The sequence below is a fragment of the Notothenia rossii genome (genome assembly GCF_949606895.1).
Source record: "Notothenia rossii genome assembly, chromosome: 11".
In the NCBI taxonomy this organism is placed as follows: Eukaryota; Metazoa; Chordata; class Actinopteri; order Perciformes; family Nototheniidae; genus Notothenia; species Notothenia rossii.
Genome location: NC_136910.1, coordinates 56,993,571 through 57,011,820, shown reverse-complemented (window position 1 = coordinate 57,011,820; position 18,250 = coordinate 56,993,571). Strand labels below are relative to the sequence as shown.

The following is an 18,250-nucleotide window of genomic DNA, read 5'->3' as shown; positions in this document are numbered from 1 at the left end:
TCCTCACAGTGCAATCAGTGTCCTTCACTTACACATAACAGGTACTGTCCAAACTTAATACTACACATCTACTGCATAACATGAAAACAGTAGCCCAGGCAACGTTTGAACTGTTTAAAAAAAAAAAAAAAGGCCATATGTCGTATTGTCTTCTACTTCAATGCAACCCTTTTTGAAATGCAACAACAAATCATTTCATTTTTCAGCTGAAATTTGAGAATATTCTGCTTTTTCACACTATATTTGATTGAAAAATGACTAAAGGATGTGATAAATGCATTAAAAAAGTTGCTGATAATTCTTCTGTCCATAAGTGTAGGAATTAGTTGATACATTAGTTCAGATCTAAACATCTTACCATCTTTTCTTTTGGCAGAATTGATCACAGTCCATGAGAGAATAAAGTTGGTGAGAGCCCAGCTGCACTTTTAACATTTCTTTAGCCCAGCATGCGTGTAAAACGTTATACTTTACTCTCTGGTGATTAGAATTAGTCATGCCGTTTGAGTGTTGGTGTAAAGCCCTCTGGTGGTCATTAACAAGTGAGCTGTCACTTTGAATAAACCCGCAGCAGCAGTGGTACAACACAGAAGCTCAAGCTGCATCTCTTAGACTAAAAAGACATCTGCGAGACACTTATTTATGTCTCTCAGAGCACACTCTCTGCTCTGTGAGGACACCACTGGCCTGTAGAAAATTAGCATACAGCTGATGTTCTGCCCTGAGGGGTGAAAAGAGCCGGCTGAAGGGCTTTGGTTTCAGGAGGCCCTTCCTCTCTCTCTGCATAGCTCCACTCCCCCTCATTGTCCTCCCTCTGTGAGCTCCATATGTCCCCCTAGCGGCAGGTGTCAGTTTGACCTCTGACCCCTCGTGGCACCTCTGTGGGTGAGGGTGAAGCTGTATTGTTCACAACGAGGCTGTTGTCTAGACTGTTTGTCTACAGGATGAAAGACCACAATGAGATGTCATTATGTTGTGTACCTATGGTGGCGCTTACTCTCTCTCCTACACACAGAACTCACTATGGGCGAATAAGACTTTTTAATAGAAAGGCGAAGTCCCTCCCTTTCCGGGGGAGCTCCATGGGACCTTATTTCTGAAAAAGTATGCATTGAAGTCAATGGAGAGAGAAAGATTACCTTTAGATCCCGTTTGATTTGTGCCATGAATTACACATATGATGTTTGTCAATTTAAAAGATAATTTTGCAAGTCAAAAAAATTAAAATGTGTCGTAAAACTGTGAAGTAACACTTTTTTTGCGTGAAACCGCTCAATGAACTACATCTCCCATCTCGCACCACACACCAAGACGGCCGTCACATTGGCACATTTCACTTCTTTCTTTCAGAATGAGGTGAAAATCACTCCAGTTGAGAGCTGTACATACACACAAGGGGAGTTAGTCGGTACATTAGAGGCAGCATGCGGGACCGGGACTCTGGGATTTGTAGTCTTTCTGTTTTACGACAAACTGTGACTTTTTTGACATGGAAATTATTTTTTTAATTGACAAATTAATTTGTGGCACAATTCAAACGGGATCGAGAGATAATCTTTCTCTCCCCATTGACTTCAATACATAATTTATCCTAAATAAGGTCCCATGGGTCGGAAGTAGATGGGCGGGACTTCGCCTCTCTATAGGCAGAACCTTCAACTAATGCTGTTGATGTATTGTGATTTTAAAAGGTGTCTACTATCATCTGGACAACAGGTGTTTTTGTGACAGTTAATAAATGGACTGTCCACGACACTATACACAAATCAACTAAACTAAACTTTCGATATCAATGGGCTGCCATAATTATGATTTAAAGAGGACTCTTTAAAGTAGAGACACTACATACTGATATAAACCTGAACATCAGCAGGAGAGGACTCTTTAAAGTAGAAACACTACATACTGATGTACACCTGAACATCAGCAGGAGAGGACTCTTTAAAGTAGAGACACTACATACTGATGTACACCTGAACATCAGCAGGAGAGGACTCTTTAAAGTAGAGACACTACATACTGATATACACCTGAACATCAGCAGGAGAGGACTCTTTAAAGTAGAGACACTACATACTGATATACACCTGAACATCAGCAGGAGAGGACTCTTTAAAGTAGAGACACTACATACTGATATACACCTGAACATCAGCAGGAGAGGACTCTTTAAAGTAGAGACACTACATACTGATATACACCTGAACATCAGCAGGAGAGGACTCTTTAAAGTAGAGACACTACATACTGATATACACCTGAACATCAGCAGGAGAGGACTCTTTAAAGTAGAGACACTACACACTGATATACACCTGAACATCAGCAGGAGAGGACTCTTTAAAGTAGAGACACTACATACTGATGTACACCTGAACATCAGCAGGAGAGGACTCTTTAAAGTAGAGACACTACATACTGATATACACCTGAACATCAGCAGGAGAGGACTCTTTAAAGTAGAGACACTACATACTGATATACACCTGAACATCAGCAGGAGAGGACTCTTTAAAGTAGAGATACTACATACTGATATACACCTGAACATCAGCAGGAGAGGACTCTTTAAAGTAGACACTGCATACTGATATACCCCTCTGGTGGGAACTTTGAGATTGTAGCCTCTGTAGACCATTGACATGCACTAAAACCTACAGAACACACTACAGGAGAGGGAAAACCACATTCACTGCACATGAGACTGAACCAGTGTTTTCTAGAGACAAGGAAATCAAATTGCCGTACAACAGACTCATTAAATAACGCTCTATTTATTTAGTTTTAAAATAGTTTCTTTTTGTTCTACAGACATACTTTCAAGGAAGTCGGGGACTTGCAAAAGCAACAAAATAAACACCTTTTTTTTGTTAATTTAAAATACTGACAGTAAAATAAAAACAAACAGAACTGAAGAGCAAAGCTAAATGACAGGTAATGAGAATAATATCGGACTTGAGGTGAGATGTGACCCAACATGCTATGTGCAACCAAACCATCACAAAAGACATCCAAGAACATTTGAAAATAACCTTTAGGAACAACAGAACTGTGTTTTTGAAAAGTGGTCTGGTTGAAGAATTGTCAGAAGCTGCATTTAGTGGAAATGACTGGCCAAGCAAAAAGAAAAATCACATGATACAAAACTGTATCTTGACTTTAAAACAGATTTCGATTCACATAAAATTTAGACCTACAGAGCAAATTAAAAAAAATAATATGGAAGCAAATTTCAAATTCAGAAATAAGACAAAACATGAATTCCATTTAGACTTTGGTTTCTTATATATTCCCTTCCCTTCTGTGACCAGCAGAAGTCAAATCATTTGATTCTTCAACTCTCTTAACATCTCTTTTAGGAAAGTAGACGGTATTCAATCTGACAAAATAAATCCCAAGCGTTTGAACAGTGTGTAAAGTTTGATTGTTTGTAAGATAGATAAAAGACCAGCGTGACCGCATGAAGACAGAGGCCGTTTCTCAATGTCGAGTACACCTGCTGCAGAGCCACAATTTCAAGCATACTACGACATCGAGTGGCGCAGAAGGACTGTTTAAATGCCCAGCATTCTGCGCCACTCGATGACGTCGTATGCTTGAAATAGTGGCTCTGCAGCAGGTGTACTCGACATTGAGGAACGGACAGAGATAAGACCACAGGAGAGAGCAGGCAGGCCCCGAGGATCAGGGTCGAAACGGTTCATACATAAAACTCTTTCTATAAACGCCTCACACGTGGCTACAAACTCAACACCACGTCGTATACTACTTTGTGTGTGTGTGTGTGTGTGTGTGCTAAAATTCACATCTATTATTAAAATATTTATTGTTGAGATCCGCTGCTTTTTAAGGTAGCTTTTCTCAAAGAAAAATAGTGCACTTTTCAAGGCATTCAGGCAGCCATCTTGCTTTGCGGTATTCAATGGAAGATACATTTCTTCAGTTGTTTGTAAAGGGTCCCCAGAGATTCAAGGAGGTTGCATCCACTCAGGAAAAAGCATGCAAACAATACGTTCAAACATTCACTGATGACTACGTCTCTCTGTGGCTTTCAACCTATAAATACTAGATGTGTATCGCCAACACACCTCCAACATGTGGTAGTGCTGCGGTGAAACTAATCAGATTGTGTAGTGTTTGTTTACCAGTGGTTTTCTGCTTGTTTGGTAAAAACGTACTTATTGTAATAACAGAAACAAAAGCTGTGGATTTCAAAAGGAACACATTTTGGGAAATACGCTTATTTGACGACGAGATGAAAGATCCATATTAGCTTAGCTTAGCACAAAGAGTGGAGACAGGGAAATAACTAGTGCGGCACATACTACTCAACAACAAACTGTCCTTTTTTACACTTGTTTCAATTCAACAACGTGTTAATTATTGAGCTTTGAAAGTGCTGCTGGGAGGATTCTTTGGGCAAAATTGGCAGCCGCTTTTGCCCAAAGAATCCTCCACTTCAATGATTTATTGAATTGTCTTGACACTAGACATCGGTCACAGCACATGCACAGAGAGTACACATTGTAAAGTGCATCAGGGTTTTATCGAGACAAGGACATATGTTGCTGTACAAGAAGCTCATTGTGTCTCTCAACACGAAAGTGAATACGAATATTTCCCAAAAATGATCTTTAAGATAACCTAAACCTGTATGTGAAGCCATGCAGTTTGAACAACATGTGAAACCAGTGGTGAGACTTTTGAAAATTGACCCTTAGAAATCGGTACAAAGCCGACTTTGTGGTCGACTGTACGACCAAAAGAAAAAGGTGTACCAGCTGCCGTTTGTGTCTCAGCTGCAGGTACAAAATGCCAAATCTGAAAATGTGCCTTCCAGAGTCCGTAGTGAAGCCGCCATGTTGTGATCATGACCTCAAGCAGCAACTGGATGTGTTCTCTACACAGATTGCAAGCACACAACACCAAGAGACAGCCTACACGGAGGGGTAACTGAGGTATAAATGAAGGTAGGATATTGATATCATTAACAGATACATCTTACTCACATTTCCACCTGCACATGAAATGCTGTGCCATTTTTTTTTATTACGACTAAATTCAGAGCTGATCAGGGAATCACGTCAGTAGAATGGCTTTGATACAATTGATTTCTTTAAAAAAAAAAAACACACTCCGGAGTGGGAAGAGTCCACGAGAGGCGAGGCCGATTCTACGGGAAGGATTTCAGCCGTAACATGGAGGCAAGGCAAAGAGGAGGAGGACGAGGAGAGGAGGAAGGAGTCTTCAGTGTGCAGCTTCTTTAAAGAAGGTATTTGTGTCCCGCGTCCTCGTCCAGTGTGAGGTCCACCACCTCGGGGGGGGACACCCAGTTGGGCTGTGGGGAAACAGTAGTCCAGAGCTGGGGTTGGTTTGTGCTGATGAGCTGCTCCACGGAGCTCTCCTTCCAGCCGGACAGGCTCTTTATCACGCCTCCACACGGGTGGGCACATCTGGATCACAAACGAGAGAATGTTACAAATATTAAAAAGTTAGTCAGTCAGGAAAAAGCATGCAAACAATAAGTTCATACATTCACTGATGACTACGTCTCTCTGTGGCTTTCAACCTATAAATACTAGATGTGTATCGCCAACACACCTCCAACATTTGGTAGTGCTGCGGTGAAACTAATCAGATTGTGTAGTGTTTGTTTACCAGCGGTTTTCTGCTTGTTTGGTAAAAACGTACTTATTGTAATAACAGAAACAAAAGCTGTGGATTTCAAAAGGAACACATTTTGGTTTTTCGCTTATTTGACGACTAGATGAGAGATCCATATTAGCTTAGCACAAAGAGTGGTACACTTGTTTCAATCCAACAACATCAGACTTTAAAAGGTTATATAATATGGAGCAATTTCTTTCAAATGAATCTATAGATTGGGTGAGCCAAAATATTCAAAATGGTATTTAAATGTGCGGATGTTATTTATATAGCACAAAGGCAATTCAAATCATGAACACTTAATAATGAAACCACAGAAAGGAACACAATGGAATAACAGATTCATAAAAACCATACATAAAAGAGTTTAAAAACAACACCTATCCTTATCATACTTTAAAGGGGACCTATCATGCTATATTTGAAACATATATTGTAGGGCCATACCTATACAAAACACGTCTGTGATGTTTTCTTTTCAAAATACCAAACAGATCACCCATTGTAGCCATGCCTCATACTGCTCAAAGCCCTGTTTTGCAGCCCTGTTAGAGAAACGCAGATTTTGGGTCCTTAGCTTGAAAAAAAAGAAAACGAGGCGGAGCTAAAGCCTGATCAGAATTCTACCGGAGATAAAGTTAAATTCTGCTGTGATAAAACACCATCCTGTTCTAAACCACATCAAAGATTATTTCTGAAACAGGATGGAGCTCAAATGCTTTTTCTCTTGCGGGTTTATCACAAGGTGAGTTCTTTTTTTATTTCCTGCTTTTTAAACACATGTGCTCTCCAGTACAGGTTAGCTCTGAGTGTTAGCGAGGCTTGCTAATGTAAACAAAGACGTCCGAAACACGTCAGGCATTGTTTCTGATAGCAACTTTCTGTGGGTCCGCTAGGGCTGCTCGACTATGGCAAAAATCATAATCTCGATTATTTGGGTCAATAATTGTAATTGTGATTATTAAATGCGATTATTCATTGACTTTGAGAACATCCATTTATTGGAGAAAAAAAATGTGAACAGTATGTTTTTAACAGTTGATTACCCTTAACTTTAAGTATAATTCAACTGAAAAACCCCCCCAAAAAAGTTATTTAAAAAAAAAAAAATTAATAATAAAAAAATAATCGTTTTATTTTGATTACGTTGTTTTCGTAATCGTTGCAAGCCGTAATAGTAATCGCGATTAAAATACGATTAATTGAGCAGCCCTAGGGTCCGCCGACCTCACCTCAGATGGACACGTCAGCTCGGATGGAAATCTGTATCTGCTCGTTGTACACCCGTTTTAAAAACATTTGGGTACGGACGAAAAGAGAGAGGGTTTTATTTTCTGACGCTGCGTGAGTTCCCCGACACACCGGGGAAACATTTATATATAAGAGACATCAAAAAGTCAATTTTGCATGATAGGTCCCCTTTAAACTAAGAAATGTGACCCCCCTGAGTCTTTACCGTGCTTTCTCCTGCACTCCGACTATCTCCACCTCGCTGTCGGAGGAGGCAATGTGAATCTGGCCCTTGTGGTGTAGAGAACTTCCCTTGTGCGACAGCTCTGCCTCCACGTGGCCTGAAACAAACAAGAGGACACAGTCACACTTTGTGAGGAGGGGCCGAGCGCTTCAGGCCTTTGACACGCACACAACAATGATGAATCCGACACTGTGTTTGAACAGTAGAGAGACACAATGGACAGAACATTAATTGTGGACTTTTATATTCATGTCACAAAAGGTCAATTATTTTGTCTTGAAGCAAGGCAGCGCCCAAAGCACATAGAAGTATTTAAAAGCAGCTGGGAGATTAATAAGATCATTTCACCGCCTCGCACCCTGCCGTCACTGAGAGCAGTGGAAATATTCAGTTTGGATTCAGGGGTTAGTAACTGACCTGAGAGAGAGCACAGGGCTCTTATACACCCAGAGTGTGTTTTTAGCTCATGCTTTATCACCGAGGGCCGCACTGTGTCCACACTCATACTCTCCTGGTTAGAATCAGTGTCTGAAATATCATAGTGACCCACTATCGGAAGCCCGTCTGCAGAAAACAAAGAGAACACTTTATTATTCAAATCATGCTTTTGTGGTGCAGCTCTGCGTGGAACAGAGACTTTAGTCTGTAGTGCAGCACATACACAAGGAAACAAGACTATCTTCCCAAATGCAGTCAAATTTATAGAAATATAATTTATTATTGGTATATTTTAAATTTATAGTACGAGCGGTAAAATATGAAAAACGTTTATATTTTTAGAGTAGAGATGCATCAGTCAGTCTTATGTGTTTTTATATTTACATAAACGCATGCCAATTCAAACCAAGTACTTTCCCAGCACTTAGTTCCCAGCACTTAGTTCCCAGCACTTAGTTCCCCCATGGAACTAAAGAGCAGATCACGTTCACACCGGAATAAGTCCCTGAGGAAGGATTAGGCAAATGAAGCCGCTGACGTCACTTCTTCTTCTTCTGCTTTGGGTTTACTGGAAGGCCGCAAACAACTTCACGGCGTATACTGCCACCCGAATTCCCAGGCCGGAAGTCCCCGGAGTTGGGGACTGAAGCCTTCCGAGTAAATCACCAGAACGCCGACACCTCCTCATCTCCACCGCTCCCATGTTTTATTTTGTGTTGCCATAAGTTAGTCTCTGCGTTGGTGCGTGGGGCTAATGCTAATGCTAATAATGCTAATGCCAGCAAATAAAATGGCGGCTTCACAAATCTTTTCAGTTTTACGGGGCGTGGTTTGCAATTCGTCCAGCCAATCAGAAATTGGTACTTTTTCCTCCCCAGGATAGAACCACCTCTCTAGCAGGCACAACAAATGGGGGGAAAAGTTCTCATGAACAAAGTTCTCTTTTTGGTGTGAACGCAAAATTTGGAATAACTGTATTTTAAAGAGGACGTGTTATAATAATTTTCACATTTGTATTGTGTGTCTCTACTGTGACACGTTTACATTCCTACAGTACAGGTGAAGGAATACCCCAAAAAGCAGAATAGAGCTTCTTCAAGTTGATACTGATAAAGACATCAATCGGGTAAACTCAGTTTTACTTGGATTTTATAAGCAGCCAAGTAATCTGGATTACTTTCATTTGAAGTGTCTTAGATTGAGAGGAAGTCCTTTAACTTGGGGCAGATGGTATCAAGTTATTAGATTATAATATATAATGTTCACTTTAATTGCATTTAAAATGATAATTCTAAGAGAAACAAAGAAAGGTCAGACTTTTAAAGAAATCAGAATCAGACAATCTTTATATAAGAGTAAATAAAAAAAACGTTAGCATTTATTTTTCTCTCCATTTATTGCTTTTAAAATAACAGCCATTCACGTAAAAACTACACTAAAATACAGTCATTTACAAAAACCATCAGTCCGACCATGAAATGCAGAGGGATAATCAATCAGAGCACAACTCCCTGTGTTCTACCCTGTAAGAGACACACACTGCTGTCATCAGACCAGAGTGTGTGTGTGTGTGTGTGAGAGAGGGGAGAAAGTGAGAGAGTGAAGGGATAAAGTTTGTGTGTGTGAGAGAGAGAGAGAAAAGTGTGTGTGTGAGAGAGAGAGAGAGAGAGAGAGAGAAAGTGTGTGTTTGTGTGAGAGAGAGAGAAAAGTGTGTGTGTGAGAGAGAGAGGGGGGGGAGAAAGTGTGTGTGTGTGTGTGAGAGAGAGAGAGAGGGGAGAAAGTGAGAGAGAGTGAGGGAGAAAGTGTGTGTGTGAGAGAGAAAGTGTGTGTGTGTGAGAGAGAGAGAGAAAGTGTGTGTGTGAGAGAGAGAGAGAGAGAGAGAGAGAGGAGGAGAGAGAGAGAGCGAGAGAGAGGGGGGAGAAAGTGTGTGTGTGTGTGTGAGTGTGGTCTGCACAGCATGTACTGTGACAGAACAATGCGGGCCTATGAACAGATGATTGGGCTGAAGTAGGCGGGTAGCAGGTAGCAGGTAGCGGGTAGCGGGTAACAGGTAGCGGGTAACGGGTAGCGGGTAACGGGTAGCGGGTAACAGGTAGCAGGTAGCGGGTAACAGGTAGCGGGTAACGGGTAGCGGGTAACAGGTAGCAGGTAGCAGGTAGCAGGTAGCGGGTAACAGGTAGCGGGTAACAGGTAGCAGGTAGCGGGTAGCGGGTAACAGGTAGCGGGTAACAGGTAGCGGGTAACAGGTAACAGGTAGCGGGTAACAGGTAGCGGGTAACAGGTAGCGGGTAACAGGTAGCGGGTAGCGGGTAACAGGTAGCGGGTAACAGGTAGCGGGTAACAGGTAGCGGGTAACAGGTAGCGGGTAACGGGTAGCGGGTAGCGGGTAACAGGTAGCGGGTAACAGGTAGCGGGTAACGGGTAGCGGGTAGCGGGTAACAGGTAGCGGGTAACAGGTAGCAGCCGCAGGTAGCAGGTACCGAAGGCTGTGTAGTAAAGATAGAAAAAGGACGGATGTAAACCAGGAGAGCCTCTTTGGTAAACAATGGACTGTCCTTTGTGTTTCTAACGCACACACTGCTTTGTGATCGTATGCACTCGTGTTGATTTAAAGGTCGTTCCAGTTGCAGGACAGCAGCTGTTGGATTCATTTGAAACCCAGAATGTAAGTAACAATGCACCGTGAACTAAAACAAAACACCAATATTCACACAATCTGAAACAAAACCACAAGGCCAAGAGAAAAACAACTAAAGCTGTCAGTCACCGTGGATCAGCGTTAACACACATGCTGATGAAACTAACTTGGCCTTGCACATTCTATATACTAATAAAACCACATGCTAACAGGGGGGAAACCTGTGGCTCCGTCATCATCGGGCTACATATACACATACAGAAAATGTAACTTTTTTTGTAACACCCTAACTATAAATATGATTACGCCAACGACTCCTTCATCCATGTCAGAGATGGCGAGTGTTAGCAGCAGTGTAGAAGCAGAGTGAGGAGGAGAGCCTCAAAGACCACAGGATCTGAACCAAAGGCCACTTGATCAGTCACTTTAGGACATGGGTAAACATTGCCATGCACCATTCACTGCAGCTGTATCACTGCTATGTATCTGTTAGTTTGATGCCGGTTTGAAAAAGGCAAGCTGAGGGACACGCGGCACCTCGAGGAGACGCAGGCGGGCTGGCAGACCAGAAGAATCAAATAACTTGGCAAATAGTAAACGTCTAGATGCACCTTGCAGCTAATAGCGGCAACATAGGAACCTCATCTGATGTCCATAATCTATACATAGGCTACTCAAAATAAACATTGGGAGTCACGACCCCCCACGAGTTTCTTGTTACTGCGCAGAGGCAGCGATAGCAGCAAATGTAACAGAAAGGCAAACATTACAAAATGTAAACACGGCTAATCTAATTACGTCTTATTTCGATTTGTGTGTTTTATGTATATAGGCAAATCTATATTGTGATTTTAAAACGTTTTGATGTTAGTAAAGCTATACCACCAACAAAATAAAAGCTTGAGATAAGATGTGTGGAAAGTCCTGAACCAGTGCAAACATCAGGTTGATGTAGTGTTGGAGTTCACCTCTAAAGAAACAGTGCTGTGATGCTGAAGCTATCGTTCAGCGTGAGATCAGAATGACAAGGCACATGCTATGAGCCGCAGCACCCCACCTAGCACTAATGTCTGCACAGGTGCTGTATGAATGACATCACCAGACCTCTGTGTGTGTGTGTGTGTGTGTGTGTGTGTGTGTGTGTGTGTGTGTGTGTGTGTGTGTGTGTGTGTGTGTGTGTGTACAGCTGGTACACAACAAAGAAAGATACAATAAGCAGTAGAATAAGAGCCCTGACTAAACAGTCTATTGAGATATGTCACGGACGCTGCAGATATCAAACAGGTGAGTTGAATTCTTTTTCATAAATGTCAGACCTCACAGTGATTCAGTGCCAGCGAGTCTTCAGGACTGCACACAGTTCAAATGACCGGCTGGGGGTCCGGCTGCTGACGATGGTGTCTCCGTGTCGCATCATTGACCTATTAATACCCATTGCCCATGCTTTCTGCATTAACTAGCTCTAATATCAAAGTGTGAAACAGCGAGGAGTGGTGTAGAGATCTTAGACATTCAAGATCCCGGGGTCTGGAACAGCTAGGTTTCCGTTCTGAGTGACCGCGTCAGGTAGGATGTTGTTGTTGTTGTTTATGGGGGTGGAGGTGAGGCTGTTGTTCTCTCGCGCCAACATGTAGGCGGCCATAGTCTCTGAAGACTCTGACGATGGCAAAAAGGAGCTGGGGGGGGACGGGCGCTGCTGCTGGCCCTCCACGGCGTCGCTGGAGCGTTTGGACGAGTCGTTGTCCGAGTCGAGGTGCGAGAGCTTTTCCATCCACACTCTGAAGCGCTCCTCGGTCTGCCGCTGCATCACGGCAAAGCGCGTCATGGCTTCCTCCAGAACGCTGCCGATGCCGTTCCTGTCCCACGAACTGGTGTCCAGCAGCCCATGAATCTGGGCGCCCACTCTGGATCTCTCCGACGCACGTCTGAAGCCAGCTTTAAAGACATTGAGGCCAAGCCATAAGAAAATACAGTGGCACTTTCATGCTTCGGATGTGGACTTTTGTATTTTAAAAAAAAAGAGAGAAAATGACAGTTTGTTTTTGTTGTGGTTACGTGCAGATCGACTCGACATGCTGATGGACTACATCATGCAGTTGAAGCACTCAAATTTGTGTGCGAGATGTAAAAAAATGGTTGAAAACATTTCATGTAGAAACGGACCCCTGAGGGGGAGATAACTGATGTTTCGGAGACTGTGGTTTGGAGTAGGGCTGCTCGATTACGGCAAAAATCATAATCTAGATTATTTTGGTGAATAAGTGATATCACAATTATTAAAAACGATTATCCATTTACTTTGAAAACATCCATTTATTGAAAAAAAACCTGTTGATTACCCTGAACTTTAAGTATAATTCAACTGAAAAACCAATAAAAAAAAGAAATAATAATCGTTTTATTTTTGATTACGTTGTTTCGTAATCGTTGCAGGCCAAAATCGAGATTAAAATAGGATTAATTGCACAGCCCTAGTTTGGACTTTGAGGTAAAAACACTCACTTCAATTAATTACAAACCAAGGAAACCAAAGATATTGTCTTCTAAAAACCTCTTACTAAAATATGCGTTGGGGTTAATATCATCGATAGGCACCGTGTATGCACCTCTGTAGTTCTCCTGGACGAAAGCATTAGACTCTAACCTCTTAACTTATCAAACAAAAGCTTTGGAAAAACTGTCTACAAGAAGAACCAACCCAACCACTTGTATTCTAGGAAATGCAACCACAGTGAAAGGATTAGCATAAAGTACCAGAAGTCAGCAGCAGGTCTGTAAATACCCCCCAGGCTAAAAGCTACTTATGGAAAACTCAACTCACCCAAGAGATTTCTACAATCATCAGGAAAATCAAGACGAACTAAGGGAACCAACACGGGGCCGGTGTGCAGACAACACTGTCGGTGTGTGTTGGTACTAAACAGGTGCTGCAGACAGAGCCCATTAAAGTGAGGCGGAGAACCACCTGTTAGCAAGTCTAAGCAGCTTCCTGTGCAGACGTGTGTGAGAGAGTTCAGCTGATGGAAAACACTAAATGGACTTTTAACCATCATTATAAAACGGGATATTGAATATATTTGAATCTCTAAACCGGCAGATATGAGACAGTGTTTCTACCAATGCCCAACAGTAACCGCAGAGACTCAGACTGACGGTGTGATCGTACCACGTTCATTGTCTATTTACAGCAAAGGCTGAGGATATAAATGGCTCACTTGTTGAATTGCAAAGCTCGCAATATAGGTTAGATTAACTCCGTTTATGAGTGGAAGAATGTCCTCTAGACTTCACAGCATGCAAACGATGAGACACAGTTCTTCCGACACGACATGTGTTATATAACGACAAGTGACTCGGTCTTAGTATTTAAAGACACGGTGAATGAGGGCGTGATGATGATTGAAAAAAGAACAAAAAAGAAAAGAAAGTGATTGATAAACAACACAAACAAAGCAGTTCCTGTTCTGTTCTGATTCTACAAAGGCTTTGAACGGCCCCATCACATCTTCTTACTATATGTTGGAAGTGGGAAATGGTTCGGGTCGCCTGGAAACTTGAAATAATGCAGTCAGCTGAGTTTGACTCTGATGTGTAAGTTGTACAATATGTTTTACTGTTACTATCTGAAGCCATGTGTATATCTAGGCTGCTACAGCTACCCTGTACTCCCTCAGTGGCTCTGTGCTATGAGCATGTGTTGTGTACAGTGGATGTTACCTGTAAGGTCTGTCTTGATTGTCTTGCTGCCCCCTGAAGTGTCGTCGTCGTCGTCCTCGGAGGAGCTGGTGCTGGAGTCGCACGTGAGCTCGCTGTCACTCGTACTGCTGTCCTGCAGCAGGTTGTACTTCTTCCGAGCCGCCGCCTCACGTTTCTGCCTCAGCAAACGTATCCTCTCCTTGTGCTTCTGGCTCCGGTGACCTTTCACTTTGGCCAGCTTGCCATTGGTTTGTTTTTCCGGCCCCCCCGCAGCTACTACGGTGGGCTGGCAGCGGTTCTTCTTTGCAGCCAGTGCATTCTGCGGCATCTCGCTCTCCGAACGTAACCGCCGGGCCTTCCTCCCTCCCGTCGCTGAGGATGATGATTGCTTTCCTGTCGCCTGCCCGTCGTTGGTCGTATCCATGTTTCCTTCTTCGTCTTTTCCTGTGGAAGGAGTGGCCCCTTCTTCCCCCGAGGAGAGTGTGTCTGAGTCAGCAAGGTGTCCGCTGGAGGAGGGGGACATCATGCAGGGGTTTGAGGAGTCGCTCTCATCGATATGAAGGGACGCGGGCTTGTCGCTTCCTGTGGAGGCGTGCTGGGACTCGGGGGAGTCTCTGCGGAGCTCCTTCATCAGGCACGGCATGGAGAGGAGGCTCAGCTCACCCTCTGTATTCAAGGGGCTGTCTGCCTCCTTTTCCCTGGGGGGGGAGCTGGTACTGGTGGTGGTCTCTGTCTTCAGATGCTCATCCTGGGCAGAGCCTGTGGTTGATTGTGCTTCATCAAGGCACTCTGTGGGGGACTCAGCATCCACAAAATCCTCTGCCTTGTCCGAGTCAGCCATCTTCATGCTAGTTGAGCCCAAAGCCCAGAGGTCCAGCGAGCATGGACCAATGTGCCTGGACAGGAGCTCACCTGCTGGAGGAGAAACAAATCATTCATTCAAATTCACTGTGAAGGAGTCTGGATGTCTGAATGCTCAGGCAACATGTAAAGGCATTATTCTATTTAGTAGAAACTCACAAACATTATTACAATGTGAATTGTTCCTTTGAAACATGATCTCCCCCTAAATGTGGTATTCAAGCCGTTTTTCAGCTCGAGTACAAACCTGCATATAAAGTGGTTTTTGGCTTGTTCTACTTTTACTTGTCAAACAGCCACAGAGTGCTTTCACTGAGGAGGAGGAGAAATGTATTATCGATTGAATCAAACTACTAGAACACTAATAGATCTGAGAAGTACTCAGATCTAGTGCTTGAGTAAAAGTAGAAGTACTCAGATCTTGTACTTCAGTAAAAGTACTCAGATCTTGTACTTGAGTAAAAGTACTCAGATCGTGTGTTTGAGTAGAAGTAGAAGTACTCAGATCTGGTACTTGAGTCAAAGTAGAAGTACTCAGATCTTGTACCTGAGTAAAAGTAGAAGTACTCAGGTCTTGTACCTGAGTAAAAGTAGAAGCACTCAGATCTTGTTCTTGAGTAAAAGTAGAAGTACCAGAGTGTAGGAATACTCTGTTACAGTAAAAGTCCTGCATTCAAAATGTTCCTCAAGTGAAAGTAGAAAAGTATTCTCATCAAAATATAGTGAAAGTAGCGACAGTAAAAGTAGTCATTTTGCAGATTGGTCCATTTCAGAATAATAGATATGATATGTTTTATAATGATTGATAATGAAAGTGTTCTCAAAGCTGGTAAAGGTGCAGCTAGTTTGAATGACTTTGTATACTGCAGGGTAGCTGGTGGATTTACTCCAGGTGGAACTAAAGTCTGATTTAACACTTGATTAGATTTCACATCATTCATCCACATCGGTGAAGTAACTAAATGTGTTAAATACATGCAGTGGAATAGAAGTACACTATTTACCTCTGAACTGTAGTGGAGTAGAAGTACACAGTAGCATAACATGGAAAGTACCTCAAAAATGTACTTAAGTGCAGTATGTGAGTAAATCTACTTAGTTACTTTACACCACTATATAGAAATGAACCTCTGTGCAGTAGCAGCATGAGGAAGCTTTTCAGATCAAACATATTTGTATTAAGTTTTCACAACGCACCACTAAGGATTTATGCTACAACTTAAGGAACAGCACACACAATGAAAATAAGCGATCATTTAGCAATGGAGCATATACAAATAAGACAATAGTATGCACTGATTACAGTACAAGTCCTTCAGTATTGTACCTCAAGTACAGTGCTTAAGTAAATCCCCTCTGTCACTTTACACCACTGGTTGTATCGAGAGCTAGCTGAAGCTAACACTACTTTTAGCTGCGTAGGGATCAGCTAACCTCGATCATAACCTTAAACTCTATGAACTTGGCCAGAAGGAGAGTCATGTGGAAAGGTGCAGGGTACAGGGCAGCAGCTGAAGATCCTATAAATGGAAGCCGTATCTCAGCCGCCAAGGGGCGAAGAAAGCAGGATAAAACGGCTAACGTTATCTCAGTCAAACAGTTAGCATTTAGCTTACAACTCACCGCGGTTTAGTTAAAATCTTCTGTTCCCAGTGTCAGACTTTTCAACATCTTCGGTGTTTTGTAGTCTCGTTGATTTACGATGTATTAAACAATGCACTGCTGAATATAATATAACTGGTAAGAACTTGGGACGATTATAATGTGTTTTGGCGCAGTGCGCTCGCCCCTTCGCGAGCCCTGTTAGCAGTTAGCCGTTAGCTGTGTGTTTATTTTAAAATGTCTCCATCGGCCGTTCCCGTTCGTCTTCACAAAGATACATGCGCCACTTCCGGGCCTGACTCAGAGTACAGCGCCCCTACGGGTCGAGTGTTGCGACTGCAGACTTTCATTTTCTCAAGAGTCAAGATGCTTTTCTGTCATATTGTGTACACTGTGACTTCATGAATGTATAATAAGAACACTGTACACTAGCTACTGTGTACTTATGGCAATGTAAATCTATCCAAAGCGCCCCCTCCATTGCAACATACTTTACTTGAGTATTTCCATTTGATGCTTTGCTACTTTGCACTTCTACTCCACTACAATTCAGAGGTAAATGGTGTACTTTTACTCCACTACATGTATTTAATACCTTTAGTTACTTTACAGATGTGGATGAATGATGTGAAATATAATCAAGTGTTAAATCAGACTTTAGTTCCACCTGGAGTAAATCCACAAGCTACCCTGCAGTATACAAAGTCATTCAAACTAGCTGCACCTTTACCAGCTTTGAGAACACTTTCATGATCAATCATTATAAAACATATCATATATATTATTCTGAAATGGACCAATCTGCACAATGACTACTTTTACTGTCGCTACTTTCACTATATTTTGATGAAAATACTTTTATACTTTCACTTGAGGAACATTTTGAATGCTTTTATTGTAACAGAGTATTCCTACACTCTGGTACTTCTACTTTTACTCAAGTACAAGATATGAGTACTTCTACTTTTACTCAAGTACAAGATCTGAATACTTCTACTTGTACTCAAGCACAAGATCTGAGTACTTACTACTTTTACTCAAGTACAAGATCTGAATACTTCTACTTTTACTCAAGTAGGCCTACAAGATCTGAGTACTTCTACTTTTACTCAAGTACACGATCTGAATACTTCTACTTGTACTCAAGCACAAGATCTGAGTACTTACTACTTTTACTCAAGTACAAGATCTGAATACTTCTATTTTTACTCAAGTACAAGATCTGAGTACTTTTACTCAGGTACAAGATCTGAGTACTTCTACTTTTAATCAAGTACAAGATCAGAGTATTTCTACTTTTACTCAAGTACAAGACCTGAATACTTCTACTTTTACTCAAGTACAAGATCTGAGTACTTCTACTTTCGATAGATAGATAGATAGATAGGTAGATAGATAGATAGATAGATAGATAGATAGATAGATAGATAGATAGATAGATAGATAGATAGATAGATAGATAGGTAGATAGATGGATAGTGGATAATGATCACACATGCAGCTAAAATATATGATGTTCATGTATGACATTGAATAGATGAATACAAAATAAAAAAAACGAAACAAATAAAACCGTTATGTCTGAATGTTCACAAAAAGGTATATAAAAAAAGAAAGAAAAAGACGAGGACTTTAATTTGAAGTACTTCCGGTTCACTGTGACCTTTATCCAGTCTGCAGCTCCTCTCCGACATCCTTCTCTCTCCGGGGGCTCAGACTTCAGGACAACATGCTGACTGTTCGCGTCGCAGCGGCTCTGGCCCGCGCCCTGCCAAGAAGGGCTGGCTTTGTAAGCATCTCTTACTTCTTATTATATCAAAATCTGTGTTTAATTCATTACAAAAATACCGAATTGACTGATAAAAGTAAAAAGT

At 42.0% G+C, this 18,250-nt stretch overlaps 2 protein-coding genes across 5 annotated transcripts in view; one reads left to right on the top strand and one right to left on the bottom strand.

Moving 5' to 3' along the window:
• Positions 1–2,755: 2,755 nt before the first annotated feature.
• ark2n (arkadia (rnf111) N-terminal like PKA signaling regulator 2n) lies at positions 2,756–16,862 on the bottom strand (the record flags this gene model as incomplete). Of its 4 annotated transcripts, none has more annotated exons than XM_079657818.1 (5): positions 16,398–16,861; positions 13,935–14,825; positions 7,559–7,705; positions 7,124–7,238; positions 2,756–5,453 (listed from the first exon to the last, which is right to left on the bottom strand). In XM_079657818.1, exons 2-5 carry the CDS (start codon positions 14,758–14,760, stop codon positions 5,264–5,266), a joined length of 1,278 nt encoding a protein of 425 aa, XP_079513944.1. In that variant the 5' UTR covers positions 14,761–14,825; positions 16,398–16,861. The 4 variants fall into 4 exon arrangements, with proteins under 4 accessions (XP_079513944.1, XP_079513943.1, XP_079513946.1 ...); XM_079657817.1 differs by having other exon boundaries at positions 13,935–14,828; positions 16,398–16,859; XM_079657820.1 differs by lacking the exon at positions 7,559–7,705 and having other exon boundaries at positions 13,935–14,828; positions 16,398–16,849.
• The window catches only part of atp5fa1 (ATP synthase F1 subunit alpha), a 20,715-nt gene continuing 14,122 nt past the window's right edge, over positions 11,658–18,250 (top strand). Inside the window, exons 1-2 of the mRNA XM_079657816.1 lie at positions 11,658–11,783; positions 18,050–18,165. Of these exons, the coding sequence (XP_079513942.1) occupies positions 18,106–18,165 (60 nt within the window). The 5' untranslated portion in view covers positions 11,658–11,783; positions 18,050–18,105. The remainder of the gene's footprint in view (positions 11,784–18,049; positions 18,166–18,250) is intronic.